At 35.9% G+C, this 26,488-nt stretch overlaps 1 protein-coding gene and 1 non-coding gene across 4 annotated transcripts in view; both read right to left on the bottom strand.

The window, feature by feature from the left end:
• LOC142339216 (vesicle-fusing ATPase-like) overlaps positions 1-26,488 on the bottom strand; it is a 44,619-nt gene that overhangs the window by 14,428 nt on the left and 3,703 nt on the right. For all 3 annotated transcript variants that reach the window (XM_075389065.1, XM_075389066.1, XM_075389067.1), the window contains exons 4-15: positions 23,290-23,405; positions 22,864-23,009; positions 18,631-18,831; positions 18,118-18,240; positions 8,791-8,948; positions 7,931-8,189; positions 6,935-7,104; positions 4,647-4,685; positions 4,150-4,290; positions 3,644-3,770; positions 3,001-3,134; positions 2,704-2,770 (exon numbers count right to left, since the gene is read on the bottom strand). In XM_075389065.1, the coding sequence (XP_075245180.1) occupies positions 2,704-2,770; positions 3,001-3,134; positions 3,644-3,770; positions 4,150-4,290; positions 4,647-4,685; positions 6,935-7,104; positions 7,931-8,189; positions 8,791-8,948; positions 18,118-18,240; positions 18,631-18,831; positions 22,864-23,009; positions 23,290-23,405 (1,681 nt within the window). The remainder of the gene's footprint in view (positions 1-2,703; positions 2,771-3,000; positions 3,135-3,643; positions 3,771-4,149; positions 4,291-4,646; positions 4,686-6,934; positions 7,105-7,930; positions 8,190-8,790; positions 8,949-18,117; positions 18,241-18,630; positions 18,832-22,863; positions 23,010-23,289; positions 23,406-26,488) is intronic.
• Positions 8,441-8,512, bottom strand: Trnaq-uug (transfer RNA glutamine (anticodon UUG)). The gene has a single exon. It is a non-coding gene; the product is annotated as a tRNA-Gln (tRNA).

Genomic DNA, 26,488 nt, shown 5'->3' with positions numbered 1-26,488 from the left:
TCTAAGAGAAAATAAGTTTTCCATATAAAATTATAATAAATAGAACTCCTAACGATAATTAGGGTAAAAGTGTTCAGGCAATTTACACGAAAAAATCTGAATAGACAACAAAATTAAACATAAACCGACAAATGTCGGAAGAATTGCTCTTGAAAGACAGGCGAGGCAATTTAATTCAGGGGCTGTAGCCTAGATCAATTTTTCTTTATGGGTGCAAAAAACGCCTCCCGCAGGGATTCGAACCACTGACCTCCCAATCCACAGCCACATGCACTAACAACTGCGCTAGATCACGTAACTCCCCTATTCTGCAACCGATTTTATATTCGCTTTACTTCGGAGCAATAGAGATCACTCAAAAACGAAGAACAAAAGCGTGAAAAAGTCACTTGAGAAGTCAAAAAATGTTCAAGAAGAAAAGCGCAAAATTGTCAAGCGAAAACTTTGCATAAAATAGACACACGTTCACAATAATTGCTATGAACTTCGTTCAAGAGCAATTAAAAACTTGGCATGAAAAAAGCGGTTGTATAAAAACTATAAACCAGACCAGAATCTAGAACAAAAAAATTTAGAAGTCCGAATTTAAATCAGAAAAAGATTTAAAAACATTCTATCAAAAAATTTCAACACGAATTGCAAGCAACAACTCGGAACTTTTTCAACACCATTAGATACTTATAAGAAGATAAAGAACACTGGATATTATCTTTTCAAAAAAATGATACAAAATTTTACTACGATTTTGAAAACTCTGGCTGACAAACTGGACACTCATGGGTGAATTTGTGATATAAAACAAAATTTGAAGTATATTTTTGATCAACTAATTAAAACGAAACTTCACTAACAATTGACTCCTCGAAAAACAGGTACAGCACTGACTATGATGGCCTTAATGATTCTGTGCTTAAGAAAAAGAAGTTCCAACTCGGGTTTTCCCGAAGGGCTTAAAGAGCTATTTTCTTGCCAATTCATAAGGTCGGAAGTTTCGATAAAGTGCGAAATTACAGACCTAAGGTCGAAATATGAACGAATTGAACACTTCCCTCCACTCAATCGGTTAATACTTTGTTGACGAAAAACTGATTCTCAACTGCAAAAAAAACGCATTTCCCAAATCCTAAGGCTATTGGACAAATCTCTAAGCGTTATGAATTAACGGCAGTATAATAAAACACACCCGGCAGATTGCCGGAAAATAACCGCCGTTGATTCCAATAAGCATGATTGGGATTGAAAGAATAGAAGATATTGAAAAAAAAGAGATTTTTTTACAAAAACATTTTTTAAGTCCGATTTATTTTGATGACATTTCGTAGTTGAACATAACGTACTTCCGTTTCTTAGAGAGAGGCAACAGGGGCTACTATCAATACCAATAAGCATTAGATGGTAACTAAGACTTATAGGAACGACGTTCAAATAGCGGGCATCTAAAATTGGGCTTTATGGGTTTATCCCGTTTCTACTTCTGACTTCAATTTTTTATACTGACTCTGTTCATTTTGAATTGCTTTGCTGAGCAGAATGAGAGAAGAGAGAAACTAGCCTAGAGAAGTCAAAAAGATATCACGCAACATGTTGAAAAAGCGGCAAAATGAGGTAAAGCGAAACATTTTTTTATTCGACGAAGTAAAAAAAATAGGAGCGCTATAATAGCCGGTTGAGAAGATGAGAGCGGCTATTAATCAAAAGAAGAACAGAAAATATCTTGGTTTAAAATAGACGAAAAACTGATGTATAATAATTATGTTAAAGTCCTTTGCAAGAAATTGTCAAAATGTTCTAGACTGTTTTTTAGACTCAAAACTATACTAACAGCCGCGCAACTTCTAACGACATTCTAACGACATAGAGTTTTTCTGCAGCCAGTCATAAACTACGGCGTCTTAAGCCCATCATATCACACACGCAGTAAAAATTCACCAGCAAAACCTCTAGAGTCAAAAATAAAGCAAACAAGCAGGATAATCTTCAGTATAAAGATATCAGAGTCTACCTTAGTGTATAAGCAAAAACCTCAGAAAAACGAGGTAAAATTTTTCCAAAATGATTTTAGAGATAACTGTTTTGTCATTAACAAAGATATCTCCAATCTATTTTATACTGACATGCCCTGATCTTTTCGCTCCTCTTCTCGTACTCTATTTCTCCCATAAACGGTGGGTTGTGTTTTTCGTAGCTTGGTTAATTACAGTAATGATCATAACCAACTTGAAAACATCTATTATTTTTATTGATTCTCAGACCTTCAATTTCTGTATGGGTTCTTTCGAAATTAGCTTACAGATGTACATGACATTCATATCCATTAATTTGGCTGTACGTGGTGCTATTGGACAGTTGAACTATTGGATACTTGAGTTTTTATACACTTTGTCACGTATGTCTGTAATTTGAGTTCATTGAACTGCTGCTTTTTCACTCTCTTTATTGATGGTTTCATTCGTCCTGGGGCCTCTTTTCAATCCATTCATAACGATATGTCAAAAAGCAACAACTTGAAATATATACTATTTTCGCCTCTTTCTGAACCTAAGAACACTTCTGAATATCATTATTTTTTGACATTGACTCCAATATAAATTTCCTCTAAGTTGTAATGTAAAAACTCTGATGTCCAAGCTCTTTGCACGGCTCATGTGAGTTGAGCATTAAAAGTATTGCTGTTGTCGAACTACAAGTCACAAAAGCACTTACCGATTAAAGATTCAATCTCATCCACGACCACAACACTAAGAGAAGACTTGTATGCGTCGAAGAAGATCTGAACAGAGAACTTCATTAGCAAACAAAATTCAAGACAACCCAAATATTAACTTGAAAATAATTTTCAATTGTTTCACGAAACTACCGCAGCATTCCTCTATGATCATGTTTTAACGCCAAAAGATACTACTCTCCGCTAATTCGGACCTTATACGTCTATTGGATCAAGTCACTTTCTCATTGTAAAAAGTAGTTCGAAATTCTCTTTTCAGATGTGAAAATTGTCACCTTTTTGATGGCATGGCACTTAGCCAACTCAGTCATGCCAATCATGTTGGCTGGAGAGATGATCTTGGCAAAGGGGAAGTCTGACTCTAGGGCCAAGTGGGCTCCTAGCGCTGTCTTCCCACAATTTGGAGGACCTTCAACAGAGAAACTCACTCAATCAGAACCAACAGTTCAAACATAAACCGACTAATGTCGGAAGAGTTGCTCTCGAACGACAGGCAGACGGAAAAACATTTTGCATAAAAAAGACCAACACGTTTACAATAATTGCTAAGACCTTCGTTCAAGAGCAATTAAAAATATGCTCGCATACATAGCTTCAACATCACACCTTGATAAGAATCCTTGAAGTTATTTATTTACTAGCGAGCAATTACGTTTAAGATAGGTTTTTATCCCCAAACATCACATGATTCCAGCAAGCCCATTTCTCGTTCTTTTTTGGAAAGTATGAGAATTGCAAAATCATTATTGTACATAATAAACCTCCATTCGAATTTTCAAAAAGCGCAAACGTTTCGGAACAATATGCAGACATCCTACTAAAGACATTTGTTAAATTTCATGCCCGTAAACGGAAAACGGTAGTAAAATCGGAACGTTTTGGGGGAAAGCTTTCAGACGAAAAAAAAAGATTTCTGACCTTGTATGAGGAATGTAACAATAGGAGTGGCCTCGGATTCCTTGACCTGCTTGAACATGAGTCTTCCATCTTCCAACACTCTGTTCACACTCAGTCCCCAGGGAATAATGCCATTGGGAATTGATTCCTGTTGACAAAGTATCATTCATTTATTGAAAATGAAACATCATCGACCATTAATCAATCCTAACAGTACAAGAAAATCTTAAGACTATCGTAATGTTTTGTACTACTCCTTTATTGAACTGATGGGAATCTACCGGATGGGAATCTACTATGTTAGTTTTTTTTGCGGGGGGAGGGGGTTCAGTCCCAAACTTTTTCTAGTTTTAGTTAAGCTCGGATATCCTGTTATATAGTCTAAACGGTCAGATGAAAAAACGATCAAGCAAAAACTAGCAATGAAAAAGTTCAAAACGGCCATAACGTTTACCACAAACTTCGTAGGAGAGCAATTAATCTGCTATGTCTGTTTTTGTCAATGTAACCGGGTAATATCTGAGTACCTTCAGTGTTTCCGAGTTGTATCCGAATGCCGGTTTGATGTCGTTCTCCAGAGCCAGCATGAAATCTTCTCTGCAGATTTTGATCTTATCAGCTGCATCTGCATCCAGCTCGATCTTACCACCTGCTGCTTTTGCCGGATCCTGGAGAAAGCAATTCACGTAGAAAGCAACTCTTCACTTTAAATTGTTGGCTAAATTAATATCGAGGCCCAAATCTAGGTTTTGGGTTCCTTATGGACAGTCGATTGTGCGGTTCCATTAAACAAGAATTTTGGTTGTTGAGTAGCACTTCTTCAATTGACGGATTAGACTACTACGAATTGTTTGGAAAACTTTCAATAGATTGCGCTCAAAAGTAATTGAAGATATCCAAATCATGCGCAACAATTACTGTCAGAGCTTTATATCGAAGATAATCAGTGCTGAGTGTCAGGTAAAACATCGCCTAGGAGAGAAAACATGCAGCACAATCAACTAGAACAAATTTAAAAGCTTACTTTTTTCTTGTTGCCGTCTTGCAAAGCACCAACACCTCCCTAAAACGTATATCATTATTTACCTTCTAGCTCAACCAACAGTTCACCTGAATATTATTGCGCCGCAAAACGTAAATTTACTCAATTGTCACCTTTTTCCACGATAAATGGTTAACAAAGAAAAAAAGCCTATTTGCATTAATGAATATCTATTAATTAATTAAAGACTAAGAAGAAGAAGCAGTTTTAGGTCTAACATTATTTGAAAACTGTACTATTTGCGGCGTATTGTAGGCGAAAATAAGGATAAAATGTAGATATTTACGAAAGATGTGGAACTTGATTATTACGTCAATTTTCGGCGTACTTTGAATATTTTTATAGTTTTCTGCCGATTTAATTAATACAACTAATTATAGCTGCGAAGCTGTAATCTGAGTGTAGCTATGTTGTGGTGCCCCTATTTTTGTCTGTTGTGTTCTACCGCTTTTCTTACACCGCAAAGCTCAAATTAGATTTCATTCTCACAGTCTGCTTATCAGCTCGATACGTTTTTTCTATGATAGGTTATTGTTAATAGGGATACTAGGGCTGTGGCCTACTCAACAAAAACGTATCATAGAAAAAACGTATCGAGCTGATAAGCAGAACGTGAAAATAAATTTTGAGCTTTGCGGTGTAAAAAAAGGGTAGAACACAACAGACAAAAATAGGGGCACCGCAACACAGCTACACTCAGATTAGAGCTTCGCAGCTATAATTAGTTGTATCAAATAAATCGGCAGAAAACTATAAAAATATACAAAGTACGCCAAACATTGACTTAATAATCAACTTTCCTAGCAAAAACCATTAAAAATTATAAAACAGAAATACTAATTGCCACCTCCAAAACTCGACATAGATTGCAAAGAACAAAAGGGATCTAATGCCGCTATTTTACTAACGCGGCATTCTTAGAATGAGGTGCAGGAGGGTGGAATTGGGTCTAAGTGTGGGAGGGTAAAGTGCGGTTTCAAACTCTAAGAACGACCCTTCACACCATGAAATGGTAGATTTTGTATGAAATTATAAATTTGTAAAGCACAGCGGCTTAATACCCTCCGGGCTCTAACTGTTATCCCATTTTTAAGGACAAAAAGTCAAATGGTCAGAAAATAAATTTGAACTAAAAATCGATAGTACGAAAAATCGCAAAAAAAGACTAGCATGACTAATATTCTTCAAATTCTTTGAAAATGCGGCACTTGAACAGAAAATTTGACAGCCTTATGAAAAATAACATAACGACGAACTGCTCTCAAACAACTGGCGAGCGCACTGGGTTTCGGGTGCAAATATTTGCAGGGGTCGGGATTTGGAGGCGATTGAATGGGTGGGGGTGCAATTGCCCTTCATACCATGAATTTATATCTTCAAAATAGTTTTGGAATCGCATTCTAGTGTCTAGTTAGCCAAAAAGATGGGGGTAGCGTTGGGAGGGCTGGACGAGAGGAGTCCAAAGCGCCAGTTGAAGGAGGGTGGATGGGGTAGCGTTGGGAGGGCTGGACGAGAGGAGTCCAAAGCGCCAGTTGAAGGAGGGTGGATGGGGTGTGTGTGTGTGGTGGGGGGGGGGGGGTGGTTGACTGAGGAGGGGGGTCAAACTTTCAAATTAAGAACCGCCCTTCACACCATAAAATTGCCTCCTCAAAACAGTTTTGGTGAACCGCATTCTAAGAGACTGGTAAAGGGCAAGGATCTAAGGGAACTTAATTCCGTCCAGGCGCTACCTGTTATCCCGTTTTGGGGATGAAAAGTTTAAGGGCTCAGACAAAAAATTGGTCAAGCAAAAAATCGCATGAAAAATACCACAGGACCAATATAATTGGGACAAACTTTGTTTTGAGAGCAATTAATTAATTCACTTTTCATTCGATTTCAAACCAGTACATGTATAAAATGACTCTGTTTTCTCTCTTTCTCCTCTCAGCTTTTGAGTTTTGTTGAGCAGATTGACAAATACTTGTTTTCACGAGCGGCAATGACTTTTACACCCTATTGGACAATAACTCGATCAAATTAAAAACTATATCATCGGAACTCCCCTTTGATTCTAAAACGACAGCACCCCCAATACATTCCAAATCATTTGAATTGTAAAAACCAAGATTACCGCTACGCTCAGCTTACAGCTATAAATTTATTGAGATGAAATTAATACTGATCCGCATTTCGCAAAAGGATGGAGAAAATTAATACTAGTCAAAACCAAGAAACGCTCAATAATAGCTGCAGATAATACTTTGTAACCATGTGATATCTAAACTTACTTTGATGAGCCTGTTAAGTGCTGTGGACTGGGCTGCTCTGACAAGACCCTCAATCTCGGCACCCGAGAAGTTCTTCGTCAATGCTGCTAACTCCTTAGTGTCCACGTCATCTGCCAACTTCTGAAAGTCCCGCATTCGTTGGACATATATCTCAAAGATCTGATGTCGGCCTATAAACAAAAAATCAGTTATTATAAATTGATAGGTTAATTTTGTAAACAGATCGTCTTTTACTTTCACTGATGTTGGGAACTGCCTCCTCCTCCTCCGAATATGACCATCTAACATAACCGACGGGGGTGGGGGTATCGCCAGGTAGAAGAGGGTGTATAGTGAGTGTTGGGTGTGTGTGGTGGAGGGGGTGGGGTATAACCGAATAGGGGGTCAAACTTTCAAGGTTAAGAACCGCCCTTCACACCGTGAAGTTGTCACCTCAAAACAGTTTTGCTGAATCGCACTCTTAGAGACTGGTTAGGGGTAAGGCTCTAAGAGAACTCAATGCCCTCCGAACGCTACCTGTTTATCCCGTTTTTGAGGACCAAAAGTCATATGGGTCAGACAAAAAAATCCGTCAAGCAAAAAATCGCATTAAAAAAGACCACAGGACTAATATAATTGCTCAAACTTTGTTTGAGAGCAATTAATAATAATTAATATTTTTTATTTTCACAGGGCATATATACATGGCAATGGCTAGCTCTACCTTTTATAAGGTTGGTCGCAGAAACTTTCTTGCACAGATCCTTATGGAAAACTTTTGATCATTTTTTCTTCCCTTGGGATAAAAATGGTATTTGAAAAATGAACTCTTCTAACAACAGGTCTTAGTAAATTTTTCCCTTGTAACTTTTAATTTTGTGATTTACACCCCCCCCCCCCCCCCCCCCGCAATTATAGCCCCCATTATGGTATCATATTTACGATAAGTGGGTTCAATAATAGGTGGGTACATTGGACGTGAACTAGTTTCAAGATTGAGAGAGAGAGAAAACAAACCTTTTTCATCGGGTAACGATATTTCAGTTTGGACCTCAAGACGTCCTGGCCTCAAGAGTGCGTCATCAATGAGGTCCTTCCTGTTCGTCATTCCAATGACAAGAATATTGTTGAGTTGGTTCACTCCGTCCATTTTGGAGAGGAGCTGGTTGACAACAGTGTCGTGCACACCTGTGCCTCCCCCTGTTGAGCCTCTCTCTTTACATATGGCGTCTATCTCGTCAAAGATTATTATGTGCAGACCACTGTTGATCCCACACTGAAAATCAAAAGCTAAGCATTCCTCGGGCTCATATTGTAGCCCCCTATTGTGTGCTTACTATGATGTTCTAATTTAACGTTTTTGTACCCACCATTCCCTCTCATACTTCCAGTCTTATATAGACGATATTTGATGGGGGTGTGATAATCATAAAGGTGCTGCTGTCTTTTTCGTCTATCGAGAGTACTATCTTGTGGCGGAAACCTGAATTTTTAATTTGAAGTTGTTTTATTAAAGCAAAAAATTGGAGGTCCCACCGAGATTTGAACTCGGATCTTTGGATTCAAAGTCCAAGGTGCTAACCATTACACCATGGGACCTTGTTCTCTTGCACATTCTCAATTGAAAGCAAAACGACACAAAAGAGTGCTCTAAATTTAATGCACTATCCTGCGAGATTTCTCGCCACCCATCAGTGATTTCTGATTAGTGTTCCATGAAGGTTGAGAACGAAAAAAAATTGATAAAGCCCAACTTCCGTAGTCGAATGCCGTTCATATGCTTGAAAATTTATAAGCGGTGGTTGCAAAATTGCTTGAGGGGGGGGGGGGGGGGGGCAAAAACAAAAAAGATCCAATTTTTCAATTTTTTAACTAACCCGCTTTTGTTCCTCCTCCGCGTCCTCGAATAGTTTTCGCACATTTTCTTCACTCTGTCCCACAAACTTGTTCAAAATTTCTGGTCCGTTGATGATTTTGGGCTCTCTTGCATTCAGCATTTTACCAATTTGCCGTGCCATTAAAGTCTTACCCGTTCCTATGCGAGAAAAAGAACCAGTGACACCACAAAGTAAAGCTCGTTTTGTAAATGGGGTGCTATAGGAATATTGGCCGACAACTGTTAAACCGACAAGAAAAAATGAGATATTTAGCCGTCATCTTAATTCTGATTTATCCAACTGTTGCAATTAGTGTGCGGTCGGGGTGTCGGCTTAAATTTTCAATTTTGGTTGTCGGCTAAACCTGCAGACAGCCAATTCCACGATTGCCCGGAATTGGAAAGAGAACAAAAGAGTACATTAACAATTAGCAGTCACACATACATACAAAAACTCGGGATAGCATAGTGTATAATTTGAAAAGTGTTGGGTTACTATAATAGCAAAACAAATCCCCTGATATTTGTATGGCCTTGAAATATTGTATCATCATTGGTCCGGAACAGTGAAAAAAAACCTAGTTTTTGTCAACATTGGAAAGATCAAATAACTCTTAATTCTCTAATAAGTGTGTCGATCTCATTCTCCAGTATGAGACGACTACCAATACGAGATGATAGATTAGAAACAATTTATATAGATAGATTATACAGATAAAAAAACGAGTTGCTAAAGTTATCAACATCACTATTTTTAACCAATAAGTGTTATTACTAGTTTCGTTCATTCCACAGAAACCTTTTTTATTGTTCCGACCCCACTTGTGGGGGAAGGAACTACATACTCAAATGGGTTTTTTTGTTCAGTCAATTTTGGCCGATCGATATATTCATCGTAGAGAAATGTGAGTGGTAAAGATTTTTTTGAATTTCGTATTTTTTGAGGAGTTTTCGAGGTTTAAAGTTTTGAGTGAACACGTCATATTTGGTATGATTTCGTTCACATTTAGTGCAATTTTTCTTCAAATTATGATCTTTTGTTTAAAAAATTTTATTCTATTTGAGAGCTGTTTTTTTTTTCAGAAAACTCCATTTTTTAGGTCACCTAGAGACTGGTCACTTCTCATATCGATTTTTGGTTAATGATAAACCTGATTATAGTAAAATGACGCCTAATGAACAAAAAACACGTTTTCAAGGAATCGCACATGTTTTCTATGGCTTCGACTCTGAGCTTTTGTAATTTTTAATAAAATTTTGATTTTCTTTTAGAGGTTTTACTGAATTTTTGGAGCCCTATGGCATAGAATCGCTGACTAAAGGAGCGATGGGTTTCGTAATGAGCATCAGTGAAGCTAGTCAGTGCTTTGATTGGACAGCTAATGACTGTTAAGACTTTATATAAAATTTTTCGAAATTTTTTTCAAACATTAACCAATCATTAAATTATTTTTGTAAACTTTAGGTCAGTCTCAGTACTGACAGGATCCCCTTCCTTTCGACTGCAAGCAAAATAAATCTGTTTAGCGGTTTTATTTTCTAACTATTGTTTTATGAATTAGATGCCACAAGATTTCAAAGACAATTTTGAAATCTTTGGATAATTTCGTATTTTTGAATCCTTTTGAAATGCTATCACATTATTCTAATTTGGATAGCTCCCGTTACTTTAAAAAGACGTCCAATGGAGAGTAGATAAAGATTTCAGACAAATACTTATGGTTTAAATGGCTTCAACACTTTCTTCTCGCACTTTTCTACTGATTTTTTGGTTTTGGCTGTTTGTTGTTGTTTTCATAGTCATAAGACTTATTGTGATATCTTATTTATTACCCATGCATGAAGAACATCTTTGATCTTCTATCGAGTCAAGACTGAGAGTATTTATTGACTTCTGTTGAAAGCTATTGAACTTATTGTCTGTTAAAACTATTTTTCAAAAAAAATTTTTGAACATTAACCAATTTAAAACTTATTTTCATGATATGTCAGAAATTCTCATTAAAAACCAGAACCCCTTCCTTTCTTTCTACAGCAATCTAAATTATTTTGGTTACCGTTTTTTTCTAACTCCTGGTTTAATGGCTTCGATGCCACAAGATTTCAAAAAATTTTTTAAATTTTTGGATATGTTTGTATTTTTGGTTCCCGTTGAAATCTTCTCACATTATCCTAATATTGATATCTCCCATTGGTTTCGAGAAGGCGTTAAAGGGAGCATAGAAAAAATTTTTAGATGTAAGGATGTGGTTTAAATGGCTGCGACACTTCTCGCACTTTTCTAATGAATTATTGGTTTCTGTATTTGTTTTTGTTCCATAGACATAAGACTTATTGTGATATCTTATTGGCTACCCATGCATGAAAAACATCATTGTCTCAATCGAGTCACAGCTGAGCGTATTTGTTGACGTAGTTTTTCGAAAAATTTTTTTGAACGTTTACCAATCGTAAACTTATCTTCGTGAACTGTACGAACGCGTCAGTAATTACCGGAACTCCTTTTTCTCTACTTAAAAAATAATCTAATTTGCGGCTTAATCTTCTAACTATTGGTTTGAAAAAATCGATGCGCGAGTTTTCATAAATTTCATTTTTCTGAAATCTCATCACATTATCCTATTAGTGTTAGTTCCAATTGGCTTAGAAAGGATGTTCGATGGATCATAAAGAAAGTTTTCAAAGAAAGGCTTATGGTTTAGATGGCTTCGACACTTTCTTCTCGCTTTTTCCTACTGAATTCTTAGTTTTCGCCTGTATTTGTTGCTGTTTTCTTAGTCAATGAAATATTGAATTGTCATACCGTATCGATAACTTGTCAATGACAAACATTTTTGTCGTGCCATCGAAGCATAACTCTTATGCTCCCATCGAGCGCTTTTATTGCCTTTCGCTGAAAGCAATCGAGTTTAATGGCGTTGATACTACCGATTTTCTCGGAAATTTCGTGGTTTTAAGGTATTTGTTCATATTTAATGACATTTTGAATTATATTGAAAAATCTCATGTTGTTAAAAAATAAACGAATGCTAGAAAAGTCATTACCGAAAAGTTATTTTTTAATGGCTTTGACACTTTTCTCGATCAATTTTTTTTTGAATTAGCGGTTCTTTGCCTAATTTTTTAATCATTAGATAGGCGTAAAACGCTGACCGGTCTCAAAAGCTTGTAATTGAGTATTCAAGGATTGATGTTACGCAATGCAGTCATTTTATAGCGAATAGTCTCAAAGTTTACGATATACATTTTCAATGATTTTTTTTTTAATTTTTCAGTTTTTGTTGTTTTTTTTGTCAACTTGTAGCTTATTATTATCATTGAGAAGTCTAATTCAATTTGTTGCATTCGAAAAATTTAAACGTCTAGTGATATCATGTCGTATTTGATGTTTTGTTTGTGGACAATATGCGTTTAAATAAAAGTTTTAGTGGTGTACTTGTGTTTCTTTTTCTCTTCTTTCAGCACATTCGCGTAATAACAGATCCCAATGATTTTCAAATGTGGTCCCAATGCACTTATTTAATCTTTCAGTATAACTTTAGTTGCACTAGTATGAATGAAATTGGAAGGAAGAATACATAGCATTCAGATAATAGGTAATAATTTTAACGGCTTCAAAAAATTGTGTTTTCGCAAACTTCAGTTTTTTGAGTTTTTCTGCTTCTGTAGTCCGTTCTTGTGACAATCTAACCAACGACAGGTCCTATTGTTTTCATAATGAATGTTTAGTAAATTTATTAAGAATTATTTCGTTGAAAGCTAATGATTAAGAATTTAGAAATTATTTGGTTTAAAAAAAGTTGATTGATTTTTCAATTTCGCCTTGTTATTTCCTTATAAGGCAGTTAAGGTGCAGTTAAGGTTTTATGAGATTGCATTTGTGCGTTCTGAACTAGGTGCGTTCAAATTTAGATACTTAGTTTTCGCCGTGAAATTTTTGTTTTTGCTTCCTTTGTTGTTTGTTTTTTTTTCGTAGTTTTTTCAATGAAAGATCTCGTCAGCGCTGTAATGAGGCATGGCATTATGTAATTCAATCAGTATTTAGGTTTTTAAACGTTTTTTTAAACTCAAATGTCTATTTTTTTTCATGTCTTCATTTGGTTGACAATTAAGTCAAAAGTGTAGATGAGCTCGGGTCGGAACATGCGCGAACGCACATTAACGAGCATCCTTGTTGGGCTCTTCATTCAAAATGTCTTTCACTCGAACCAATTTTAGTTTAACAGCATAAATTATTGACCTCAGGTTTTATAAGCTCAAGATGTTTCAAAAACTATTCAGAGCAGAGCACCAATACAACCTAACAACGGGAATTGCCACCAGCTGTGCTTCACACAGGAAGTGTTACAACCTATTAAACAGTCATTTTTTCAAGTGGATATGAGGGAAGAGGAATCAGTAACAATGATTACCAATTTGAAGACCAAGTGCGAAACAGAAAAAGTTGATAATCCCTCAATTCACAGTAACGTTAAAAAAATGAAAATTTTTTTGAAATTCTCTTATCTATTTTTATAGCTGCAAAGTTGCAAGCTGATCGTAGCTATATTGCGGTACTCTTGGTTTTGTTTTTGTTTCGTCGTCTGACACTTAATTCATTTTACTTTGAACGATGAAGGAGAAAGTAACAAAAACAATTGAGAAATTGGTCAGAAATCCAAAAATATTTGAAGAAAGAGGCGACAAAAAGCAATAGTCCAATTAACTAAAAATTAAAGCACTTAAATACATCTAACCATTCGAGAGTAGAAAGTAGATATCAGTTACTGAAATTTAAGGCAAGATTACTGAAAACAAATGAAGGTCAATGGTGCCTGTCATTTACCAGACCAAGTAAAAGGACAACAAAAGGTAAAATTAGAAAAATATTAAATTTCAAAATAAAATTAATTCAAAATGGAAACAGTTTAAAAATCAATTAATAAAATGAACAGTTTTCCTTAAAAATACACAGAGAGCTAATGACACCTGCCATTATTGCGCAAAGCCATAAGCCAACAAGAACAATAAAAACAAACAAATCTCGAAAGGTCACCGATGACCGCGTTTTGTCTTAGGAAAAAGTCATTGAAACTCTTAGTTATCAACTGAAGATATTGGGTTAGTTGATTTACAACTAATTAATGAGCTAACGGATTCTGTCCCTGAAGAGAATAAGTAATAAGACAACAAAACGCGTAGAACTCAAAAACTCTTTATTAAAGATTAAGGCAAAGTGTTAATCAACTGAAAAAGTTTGAAAAATCAAGCTAATGCTTCATGAGGTTCCAATAATAGCTGTCATTAGGGCACTAAGTGTTATGACAGCAAACAACAATGAATAGGAGCAAAACTCGAAAAATTAACTAAAATTTTATGAAAATACATTGTGATGAAGATGTCTTTTATACGTCCTGTCATTAACAAGATTGTTCGAAAAAATAAGAGGACCACAAAAACGGATGACGGGCTAAATTAAAAAAAAATCACCAATACTCTATCAAATAGTACCAAAGTCATCTAAACATATAATTTCCCATTGAGGGAATAAAACAACAAACTATGCACTAATAAAACACATGTATCACTTTTAATAGCATTCCTGAAAAATGGCACAGAACAATTGAAGTCAAAATGCGGCAGGTGAAAAAATCTTGATCTTGAAACAATAAAACTCGTTCGAACACAATTTACTCATTCTAATTTAAAATCAGAAAAAAAATTTTCACGCCATTAAATTACTCGTTGTTTCACTCTTTTTACTACATTGGCGTGATAAGAATTAGCAGTCCCATTTGACCTTGATCACTTCAATTTGACTTCAAAAATCAGTGAATGGAACTTCTAAAAAAGTTCTGTTCACTGATTTTCAACCCAATTCAACCCACTCTTTAAGTTGTATAAAACGAAGAGAAGGCTGATTATAGTTCAACAGAGCTATCGCTAGAGCGATTGACAAATACTGGTACATTAAACAATTTAAAGTAAAATTGGGTTAATTTTAAACGTTCTGATGTTCAAAAAGAAAAGTTAAAAAAATGAAAACATTAAGCCTCGCAGGGGGCCGCGTATTTACATTTGATTAATCAAAAAACAAATACATCAAGATTAACTCAAGAAAATTATAACTTCAAGCGCGGACAAAAAAAGTGAACTTAAAAAGTCAACAATGTAAATATGAATACCAGTTAGCACTATCAGAAATTCCTGCTTTAAGGGTAAATCAAATAAAAGATAACTCAGTGGTTTTTGTAGCAAATATAACTGAGAATACATTTGCTAATCTTAATAAAGCAGAAAAAACAAGTCTATATATCACAGCAAGGGTCGAAACCACCAGTTCGAGAAGAGAGGACTGGGGTGTGTTGGGGAAGAGAGCAGGAGGGGGAGTTTGGAGCAAGGGCAATGGTTCTTTACACCCTTTTTCGTCAGCAGTTTTGATGAACCTCATAATTAGACACTAGGAAGTCTGCACATGACTAACAGAACCTAATCTCTGGTTTTACTATACGAACCCCCCTCAAGTTTTAGCCCGGTTATATATGAAAAATCACAAACAAAAAGGTCGAGATAAATATCGCATTTAAAAAAATGCAAAGAGGACCCAAACAATTGATCCATACTTCATTTGAGGTCAATTAGTAAACTATTCCAAAGGAACCCAGCAAAAATTTTTTAATTGAAAACAGGTGAACATACCCGGCAGATTACCGGAAAATTGCCGCCGTTGAATCCAATAAGCATGATTGGGATTGAAAGAATAGAAGAAGTATGTTCAACTACGAAATGCCATCAAAATAAATCGAACTTAAAAAATGTTATTGTACAAAAATCTTTTTTCAATAAGATTTTTGTACAATAACATTTTTTAAGTTCGATTTATTTTGATGGCATTTCGTAGTTGAACATACTTCTGTTTCTTAGAGAGAGGCTACAGGGGCTACTATCAATACCAATAAGCATTAGAGATGGTAACTAAGACTTACAGGAACGATGTTCAAATAGCGGGCATCTAAAAATTGGGCTTTATGGGTTCATCCCGTTTCTATTTCTGACTTCAATTTTTTATACTGACTCTGTCCAATTTTAATTGCTTTGCTGAGCAACTGATGTTCACAATCACTTTTAGCAGAATAAGGAAACTAGCCTAGAGAATTCAAAAAGATTTCACGCAAAATGTTGAAAAAACGGCAAAATGAGGTAAAGCGAAATCTTTTTTTGTTCGACGAAGTAAAAAACCATAGCCGGAAGAATTCCGGAAACAACTCGAAGAAGAAAATTGACCATACTTATGACTAAAAAACTAGAACAACTACTGTAAACCCTGAACCTCCACAAATGCCATAAAAAATTTCAGGAAGAACAGAAACGGCATTCAAAAACCAAAAACAAATTGAACAAAAAAATAGAAAAACTTAATGACTTTTTTTTTATTAGTACAAGGAAACATAAAGCCGACTAAGGCTCCTTTGCATTTAGAGCATTGAAAAGCTCGTAAAACAACGGGCAAGTCATAATAGGCTAAGAAACTTGTCTAAGATAAAAAAAAAGAATCAAACCGACAAATTGCTCTTGAACGACAGGCGAGGCAATTTAATTCATCAGGGGCTCTAGCCTAGATCAATTTTTCTTTATGGGTGCCAAAAAAACTTTGACGCCACCGGGATTCGAACCACTGACCTCTCGATCCATGGCCACCCTCACTAACCACTGCGCTACAAGTCAGTTAATTATGCTACGTCGCAACCGATTTTATATTAGCAACTTCGGAGCACTAGAGATCACTCAAAAATGATCAACAAAAGCGTGAAAAAGTCACTTCAGAAGTCAAAGAATGTTCTAGAAGAAAAACGCAAAATTGTCAAGACACAAAATTTGCATAAAAAAGACAAACACGTTTACAATAATTGCTATGAACTGCGTTCAAGAGCAATTAAAAACTGCAAAAAAAAATAAGAAAAATGGTTTACAATTTCAATTTTTCTGTCAATTTTCCCGAGAAAAAATGCTTTATACAAAGAAAACTTAAACCAATTCGTATCTGAATATTCCTTTAGTAACAAGCTTCTATTCAAATCCCACTTAAAGATTTAAAACAAAAAAAACGCAAAAATCATTAAATTTTGTCTAAAAATCAGCAAAACTGATCAAAAACCTCCAACTTAGCATTAAAATCAAAACATACCCGGCAGATTGCCGGAAAATAGCCGCCGTTGATTCCAATAAGCATGATTGGGATTGAACGAATAGAATATATCGGAAAAAAAAGATTTTTGTACAAAAATATTTTTTAAGTCCGATTTATTTTGATGGCATTTCGTAGTTGAACATACTTCTGTTTCTTAGAGAGAGGCTACAGGGGCTACTATCAATACCAATAAGCATTAGATGGTAACTAAGACTTATAGGAACGACGTTCAAATAGCGGGCATCTAAAATTGGGCTTTATGGGTTTATCCCGTTTCTATTTCTGACTTCAATTTTTATACCGACTCTGTTCATTTTGAATTGCTTTGCTTGGCAACTGATGTTCAAATTCACTTTTAGCAGAATGAGAGAAGATAGAAACTAGCCTAGAGAAGTCAAAAAGATTTCACGCAAAATGTCGAAAAAGCGGCAAAATGGTAAAGCGAAAAAAAGTTTGACGAAGTAAAAAAAAAATACGAGCGCAATAATAGCCGGCTGAGAAGATGAGGGCGGCTATTAATTAACTACTTGAAACCTTCAATTCCTATCAAAACAAGCCTAAAACTAATACAATATCCAAAAAACAAACCTCATAACCATCAAAAGTTGCAAAAAAAAACTGCGTTTAAAAGCCGCACGTGAACAAAGCCTCACGCTCGCTTAGAGAAAATTTTTCCACACATCAATTTCTCACTCTCTCAAAAACAGCAGTATGAACAAAAACCACTCTCTTTTCGCTCCGTTCTTCACTTTTGTTCAGCACCAAAATCACTCCAAATTTTTTCACGCCTTTCACTTCCCGCTTCAAAAATCACTCCAATAAAATTGATTTAAAAAAGGACTTCTCCAATACTCCTCTTCGGGTCGTAAGTTGGAGCGCTATAATAGCCGGCTGAGAAGATGAGGGCGTCTATTAAACATAAACAGCTGTTATTGGACAGATTGTTCTCAAACGACTGCGTAAATTTAGACCATACGTAAATCTAGAGGTGTAAATTGAGACCATAACTTTAGAAATCTCTAGGGTGATCAACACGAGGAAGGTGGACTGGTCGATTCATAGGATACATTATTCACACTTGAATGAAAGGAATTATGAACGTACGCTACTAATTTAATTAAAAACTAATAGCCCATAGAAATAAGAGATAGGCCACCCTACCTGGTGGTCCGTAAAGAAGAATTCCACGAACATGTTTGTGTCCTAACTGTTGTACTACATCAGGTGGGAATACCCTGGAGGCAAATGCTCGTCTGAAGATTGCACTGAACTCGTCGTCGAGACCTCAAACAAGTATCAAATGATGCAGTCATTCGTCATAACATTTATTTAAAAAGAATGTTGGGCAAGCAGTGTACTTATTGCAGTGCTAAATTGGTTCCTTCCCATTATAGACCTCGACCCCAATAAGATAGCCACCCATTGATTGTACATCGACGGTTATTTCTATGGCTATATTCACAGCTGTGATAGGAAAATCCCCCAAATCTTTTACTTTAAGAGAAAAATTTTCAGTTTAGATCATCCATTGAGAATGGTTCAATATAACTCATCAGTGCATGGTTGTTCTACATGAACAAAATAATTCGACTGAGGGAAATGAAGAGTTCCCCCCCCCCCCCATACCTGCAGTGATTGATAAGTCAGTATCATCGCAGTCTAAACTAGCCTTACCTCCGATGCCCATCTTCTGGAAGTCCCAGTCTGGATTGATGATGGAAGTGTGTTGACTGGCCTTGCCCTTGCTTTTCCCAGTGAGCATGATGGAGGAGCCATCCGCCCTGTCAAAGGTGGCCACAGCGTTACTCAGGAACAGACCCCGATCCAAAGACTTGGGTTTCGACAGTGTTTTCAAGAACGATTTGGCACCACCACCTGAACAAAAAAAATACCTGTTAAACAGGCACCAACGCTGATCCGAATGGGTACTGGGCTCAAAACCGCCTCAGGTATTTGAATAAGATATTTCGTGTGACAACTCTTAAGACCCTCCTCGTTTTTGAGTTTATTCTTTCTTAATCCTCAATATGAACAACTATTGACTGTTCGGATCTTATGAGCCCAATTAGGTCTTGATGTTCACAACTACATTTTATTAAAATCTACGCAATGCCGATCAAATACTTCTCTCATTTTTTAAAACAAATGGCACCCAGCAAATGCCAAGAAGGAGGCCAAAGACCAAAGCTTTCTTTGCTATTTATTGCTACACAAAGTTGTACTCACACACAAGTTTGTATACACAAAGTTGTTTTCCAAGCCTTATACAGCATTGCTGGTACCTTGACGACACTAATTGTCACTGTCGAGGAATAATTGTGAAACAGTGAAAATTTTGACATTTATTGGAAAAAGGTGAGGCGTGGAGCTCAGATAAGATGTCTGGTGTGGTCAGCAACTGATTTGACACGCTTCACAACTCGACCTTGGAAAACGTTCTCAGAGATTTAATACCCGACAGTTCTTCAGACCAAGCATTTTTACCTATCAGAAAACTACTGCAGGAATTAGACACTAGAGGATGATTGCGCAGAAGCTGCATAAATCGGTTCCCTATCTCAATGATCTACGCTACTAGAAGTTTTGACTGGTGACAATCTGACCAACATCAAGGACTCCACTAATGCGATTCAAAATCTGGGTCTCCGAGAACCACAGCAGCTGATTCAACAAAAAAATACAGGACGCTTTAGATGAAGCTGCTTCCAGCTCAGAAGAGAATAGCTGTTTTGGCTAATAACCAAGGGTTTCAACCCACAAGTCTTTCGTTAGCATTGATTCGGCTGGCTCAGTCAATAGCGGTCACAGTGTTGCAAGATTACGCAACAATGCTGACTACCAGAGATGCAAGATATTGGGCACTTTGATTGACTCGCTCAGTTTCTAACCTTTGTTTTGTTCACTTTTTGAAAGTTGTCAGCCAGCCAAAATTGAGAGGGAACAACCGCTCAAATTTTCTTATATCCAATGTCTCAAAAATGAGAGCGGAGGACAATAACAAGTGTGCGTGCGACTATAACAGATTCCAGTGGGAACTGAAGATTTTGATGCCAAAACTGAAATGGCAGCTTTGACAATGAATTAAAAGCACCAACATTGATTAATTTACAGTAACACAGGTCTACCTATAAAAAGGAAACAAATCCTTTATTGCTGACCGAATAGTTTTTTCTTATCTTCAGACTTCTCATTTCGATCATTTGTGATGTCCAAAGAAATTGTGGTCAAAATAAAGTGAATAGTTATCAAAAGGCACAATTTCCGAAAAGATTACCAGTGATTTTCTGACAAACTTTATTACAGAACCTAGCAATCGGAAGACTAACCTTTTTTGCTAAATAAGACGGTATATTACCTATTTCAGCGCAAAAATAGGGATCAGCAACAACGCCGCAACAAATTATCCATTATTGTAAACTCAGCACAAGAGCAATTAGTACGAACTGTTTTTACAGTTGTAGGCATCTGATTAAAAAGATGACAAGTCTTTTGTCGCATCAATTAACACACAATTTCGAAGTTAAGTCACGTTAACACAAAATTTGCAGGAAAACTTCAATATTTTATCTTTTTTGTTCAAATGAACACAGCCTGAGAAAAAAAATAAGGACAAGGCTGAAAATGGTTGTTTCATAGCGAGTATATCGCAAAGAAACATTCCTCCATCAAAAAATGTTGACCATACTCGTATTGAGGAAATAGGAAATCACATTTTTTTTCTTGAAAACTGTTGTCACATCAGCTCAACGTAATTGGCAAATTTAATCACAAACACTGATCAATGATGCAGGTTAGTCAGTCACACAATACCTGCATTTCAATGCAGGCTAGTCAAAGAAAACCTGCATTTCATTGCAGGTTAGTCACACAAAGGTCGAGCTCAACAGTCTGAAGTTGAAAAAAAAATCTTTATTTATTTTGTCGCGAAACTTTTTATTGCCTTATTATCGATAGCTAAACTACTGACAAAAGCACTAAGAAAAAACCAACAAACTTTTTCGAACTTTATCTTAACAAATATGCATTTTATAGACGAATACTTATTCTTAACCAGAATTTCATTAAAACAAATTGAAACCCATCATTTAGGATAACTTTGCCCATTTTAACAAACAAGTTTTCGGTGGCCCACTCTGCTTCTCTCTGACCGCTTTTTATTTCGACTGCAAATCAAAACAATTTGTCATGATGTTTATCTTGTCAAATCGCCTGCCATAAAAAACCGAACGTTCATGGATAACCCTCTAATCCTATTTTCGAAATGATAATAGAATACAAAACAGAGCTCAAAATAATAAAAACCAATTTTATAATTATTTTAATTATAAAATTATTAATCAATTATATAATAAATAATTTAATAAAACACAAAACAATTGTCAATAGATCCCAGCATTTCATTAAATGCAATTATTAAGTACTGAATTTTTGTGAGGCGTACCGTGTCCGGACAAAAACAGTCCCAGACAAAACAGTTCTAAAATTTTACAGATTTTGACTCAACGCATTAATTAACGAAAGTTAATCCGACAATTAAGCTAAATCGAATCAATTAATCAAAGTATTAAAAGTGAACTAGTTCTCAAGCTCAATGACAGGTTTTGTTTTAAATGGGATGCATAAAAATGAGTGTCTCACGATATTTGGCGTCATAATTTTGACGGAAATTGTTAATATGGAATTCATTCAGACAAACAATGAATTGGAATTGCTCGTCTTTGAAGGCTATGGCTATATTAGACACCGACAACTTACAGATGGCGCATCTTGGCGCTGCTGTATTACAAAATGCAATGGCAGAGTCAGGCTACACAATGAACAAATCAAAGTTATCACAGTTCATAGCCATTTACCTGATCCAGCAGAAATTGAAAAGAGAAAATTCCTCTTAGCGTTGAAAGTCGTCCACAAATGGGTGCACCTTCGTCGCTGAACTGATTTGAGATTCCCGAGTTATTACAGATAGCACAGTGATGAGAAGTTCATGTATTATGAATCAAGGCCCCAAGATGAAAAAAGAATTTTGTTTTTGCGACTCTGCCTGCCATTGACTTGCTCTTCCTGATAAAAAGAGCTACCAAAAATTATTCTGTTCTCTTCCGGAAGCATCAACCAAATGAGTAACAATCGATTTCAAAATTACAGTTCGGAACTCAATCCTTCAGTGCAATGAAAACATTCAAATTCATTTTTGTTTCTTTTACCGTGGTCAGAACGTGTGGAGACATGAGCAGTCAGCCGACAAATCATCGGAATACAACAATTACTGGGAGTTCCGAGAGCTTATCAGAAATCAAAGCTTTCTTGCCAGTGAAAGATGTCAATACTGTATTTGAAAAATTGCAGTCAATTTGCCCAGAGGACTGAGTCCATTTTCAACAACTCTGAAGACAATTACATCGGCCGATACAACTCTACTGGACAGAGACAGAAACCGCGATTTGCAATTGAACGATGGAAATGCTGCGAGCGCATAAAGAAGGGCTATGCCAGAACAAACAACTCAATGAAGGTGCAGCTTTGCAAAAACAATTTCAAAATAATCTTGTCTAACGTTGTTGCGTTAGAAATAAAACAGACCAGACTCTGCTCAAAATACGGTAGCAAATTTGCAAGACTCAAAAAATTGAAAAGAGAAAACAACATCACGACGACATACATGTCAACAAAACTCATTTAGGAACAAAAATTGTCACAGTTCAAGCCCGTAACTGTCAATAAAAACAGTATAACCTATGATAATCAGAGTTACCTGCATGAAACTGACTAGGCGATTTTTTAGACGAAGATGTGCCGTCTTTTCATCCCTAATAATTTCATCCCCTATGTAGAGTTTAAACGATATTCAAAACTGGCGGGGGTTAAATGAATTGGGTGAACGAACGTAAAACTGTGTACACTACTAACCACTGATCTCAACTACGGAGAGGAGGAGTTTGCTGTCATTGAATTTGAAGAATATCGTCTGTCCTAGCTGCATGGCCTGGTTCTGAAACTGCATGCAGAACTCACGAGCCATTTTGTCAGTGTCAAATGGCCGGTCAGAGGGGGCACTAAAATGACAAAATGTCAACCTTTCGGTACAGCATTTATAATTATCATATTACTTAAGTTCAGGTTTAGTAAGCCAATGACCATTAGTACTCAACTAAGCAGGTTTTACAATTTGTGCACTTTACTACACAACACTGCTTGAATGAAAAATGATTTCTCACATTCATGGTGTTGGTTTCCGACTGAAAAAAAATCATTTGACCAAAACTTATACAGTCATATCAATGTTCTACCACAGGAAACACTTCATTAGTTCAGAGAAACAAGAATCACACAAACGTCTTCTTTGAGATGAAATCTGTCTTTAGTGAGATGGCAGTGACGTATTCGTTCTGCTCAAATCTGTACACTTCCACATCCACTTTTTGTCCCGCTCCCAGACTGGCAAACTGCCTCTAAAAAAACATTGCAGAGGTTTCAAATTGATGAAACTGAGTATTCTATTCCCTCCACGAAAAACAGCAGTATGATGTTTTACCGTACTTGAAGAAAATTACTAGCATGATTCTGTGCACGGCAAAAATTTTTTCCTAATTTTGTACTTGACATCCTACTGTGCATCATATCATTTCATTGAGTTCGCTAATGCAAAAAAATGCATTAGGGCAATAGCTTGGTTTCATCGTGGTGTAAAATCCTTAGCCATTTAATCCGAACTTTCGTAACATACGAGTTCCGAAATGGCCCAAGTGCTCGACCAGCCTTTTACCTTGGTTGAATAGTCGGTCTATACATGTGATGATGATCGTTATATACAATAAAAAATGATTGTTATGTACAATAAAAAAGTAAAACCAAAATATCGCCATGCCCCCATCTTACCATTGACAGTCATTAACAATGTTGATAAAAACCTGTTAAAAACTCTTCAAAGTTCAGACAGCAACAATAAAAATGACAATTCAAATTTCAAATCTTTTTGAGAGACGTCCGGACGCTCGGATATAATTTCTCAAAATGAAACAAACTAGCAAACACTTGCAAAAACTTTACTGTAATCGGATGCCAAAAAACGAACCACTTTGCAAGTTTTCAGAAGCACAATAATATCGGTATAGAGCTCCAATAGAGCTCACCCAATTTTACTCAAATACGGCAGTTAAATTTTGTTCAAAATAATTAACTGATGAAGATTTAGGAAAGCCTCAAAAAATCGACCAATTTATTAATCAGGACTGAAAAACCATGAACCAAACAAATTTGACAGCAAACGCAAACACTAAAATTCAAGGCAACGATACTCCGCAATAATTGGCCAACAAGAATTTAAATTTAATTCGAAATGGTCAAACAAAACTGAAAAAACACCAGTTAAAAATTATATATCGTGTTATCAGAATGCTAATTTTTTAGTCAAAATGAAACGTTATTGTAGTGCTGAAAAAAAGGAGCAGAATCAGAATTCTCTAACAGCTTTTGTTTTTAAAAAGTAGAAACAATAGCTGAACAAAATTATCAAGTTGACAAAATAATTCAAGCAAAAGAACCGAGTAACGTTGGATGAATCGCTCTCGAAAGACAGGCGGGGTAGAAGTGCCCACCTGTGTCAAGCGTAAATGGTCACTGAAGATCTTTAACCAAAAATTTTGAAAAAGAATCAGACTGATAATAAATTCAAACTTTACTCGAGATCAAATAAACGTAAAGTTTAAAAAAATTAGCTGGTTAGCGCACAACAGAATTTCTTGATGCCAATACGATTCTGCCTGCGGACAAGAGTCGTCTTCCGCCTGGCGGACTAAGAACCGCCATCTAAACACCATTAAATCTTAGTTTTAAACTTTCAAAAATTCAAGATTTAATAGCAATTGTTGCCGCTTTCTTCAAAGAACACAGGAAGCTGATCACAAATCAACAAAGCAATCAAAAATAAGAAAAACTGTGGTAAATTGGCAAACAAATTAAAATACTGATAATAGCATTATTCTTCAAATGCTTATCCCCGCAAAAAGTAAAAAAAAGAACGATGTCAATTAGTTCTTGCTACAAACAGTTAACGTTGTCCTCTAATTGCAGGTTATTTTAATACCAGGATGTTTATTGAGTTTCAAATTATTATTATTAATTACCAGAGACCCTTTATTTTTTCGCAGCTTAGCGGGCGCGTATTATTTGCTTATTTACACCCAACAAAACGTGCCATATTTTTACATGAGATTTAATACTTAATGGCATATGCTGTCACTAGGTGCTAAAAATCAACTTGGCGTTGGTACAAAAGGAAAAGATGAAAATATTAAAAAAGAAAATGTACTTGGCAAATTATTTTCCAAATTGTTGCTTGGCAATCCTTTTGAACATTCAGGCATAATTCGAAGATTTGATAATATTTATTGAAAATTTACATTGCTCAAAAAACTTTTGCTGAGGTAAACATAATAGAAAATGGACGGGAAAAGTTGTAAGACCATAAACAGGAGTAGCACAAAAACATTGATTTTTTAAAGTTGCTAATTTCAAGGCCCAGCTGGCAACATTTAAATAACTGAGCTGAATAAGTTTAGATTGATTTGACCTAGATGCTATGAATAATTGGAAATATACTAAGGTAAGGCAATTTGAACGGAGGCAAAAAATATCAGCACCCCTTTAACAACCCATCAATTTTGTTGACAACTACGACTTGGGTGTTGCTATTTTGTTTGTAAATTCAGGCGTTTTGTACCTCTCGAAAAAAACTATATCGAAAAAAGTTCTGCTTGAAATCAACTTACACTCGGCAATCGAATCTAGCATTCCAACATCTTTGAGCTCAAAAGCCGACCGAACCGATAAAGCATTTTGATGCATTGATGCATTTTTTAAATAAAGGCAAACACTTTGAAAACTTTGTTCAAAGGAAACAACTGGTTCCTAATTGATGTTAAAAGACCTAATCATAACTACAATAGCTTAGATGCTTAGATTTTTTAAAGAAAATCAAAAAACCTACATTGCTTAAAACAAACCTTTGCTGTCCAAAATAAACAGTTCTCAATAAAAAAAATTCAATTGCCGTTCGCGAAAGCAAAATACTCCCAAATATGGTGAAATTTTAAAACCTTGTTCACCCTCAATTCAATTGCCTAAATCAAATTGCCACTGTTTTGTGCTATTTTTTGTAGGCTTCACGGGGTGGCAACGCAGCCTCCAAAAGCCCAAAAATTAGGAGTGGGAAAAAATAGACTAATCCGCGTTTCAATTTAAAAAAAACAAAAAAGGTTTTGAAAAGATTTTCGAGCGCCGGGTGGCAAGTTTTAAATAGCCGAACTCATTAATTTGACACTACTTTGGCCGACATGATATATACAGTTGGAAATGTACTAAGGTTGGAAGAAAATTTGTGGCATCTAAGAGGGATCTTTAAGAATGTTTCCTGTTTCCTATCTCGGCATTGACTCCGTTCATTTTAGGTGAGAAGAATGAGCAGACGGAAACTACTATAGCGCAATGAAAAAAACATTTGCTAAAAATGTTGCAAAACAAATTTTTGGTCTTC

Source organism: Convolutriloba macropyga, chromosome 5 (genome assembly GCF_964194025.1).
Source record: "Convolutriloba macropyga chromosome 5, txConMacr16.3, whole genome shotgun sequence".
In the NCBI taxonomy this organism is placed as follows: Eukaryota; Metazoa; Xenacoelomorpha; order Acoela; family Convolutidae; genus Convolutriloba; species Convolutriloba macropyga.
The sequence above is the reverse complement of the archived record's forward strand: the minus strand, read 5'-3'. Positions and strand labels throughout refer to the sequence as shown.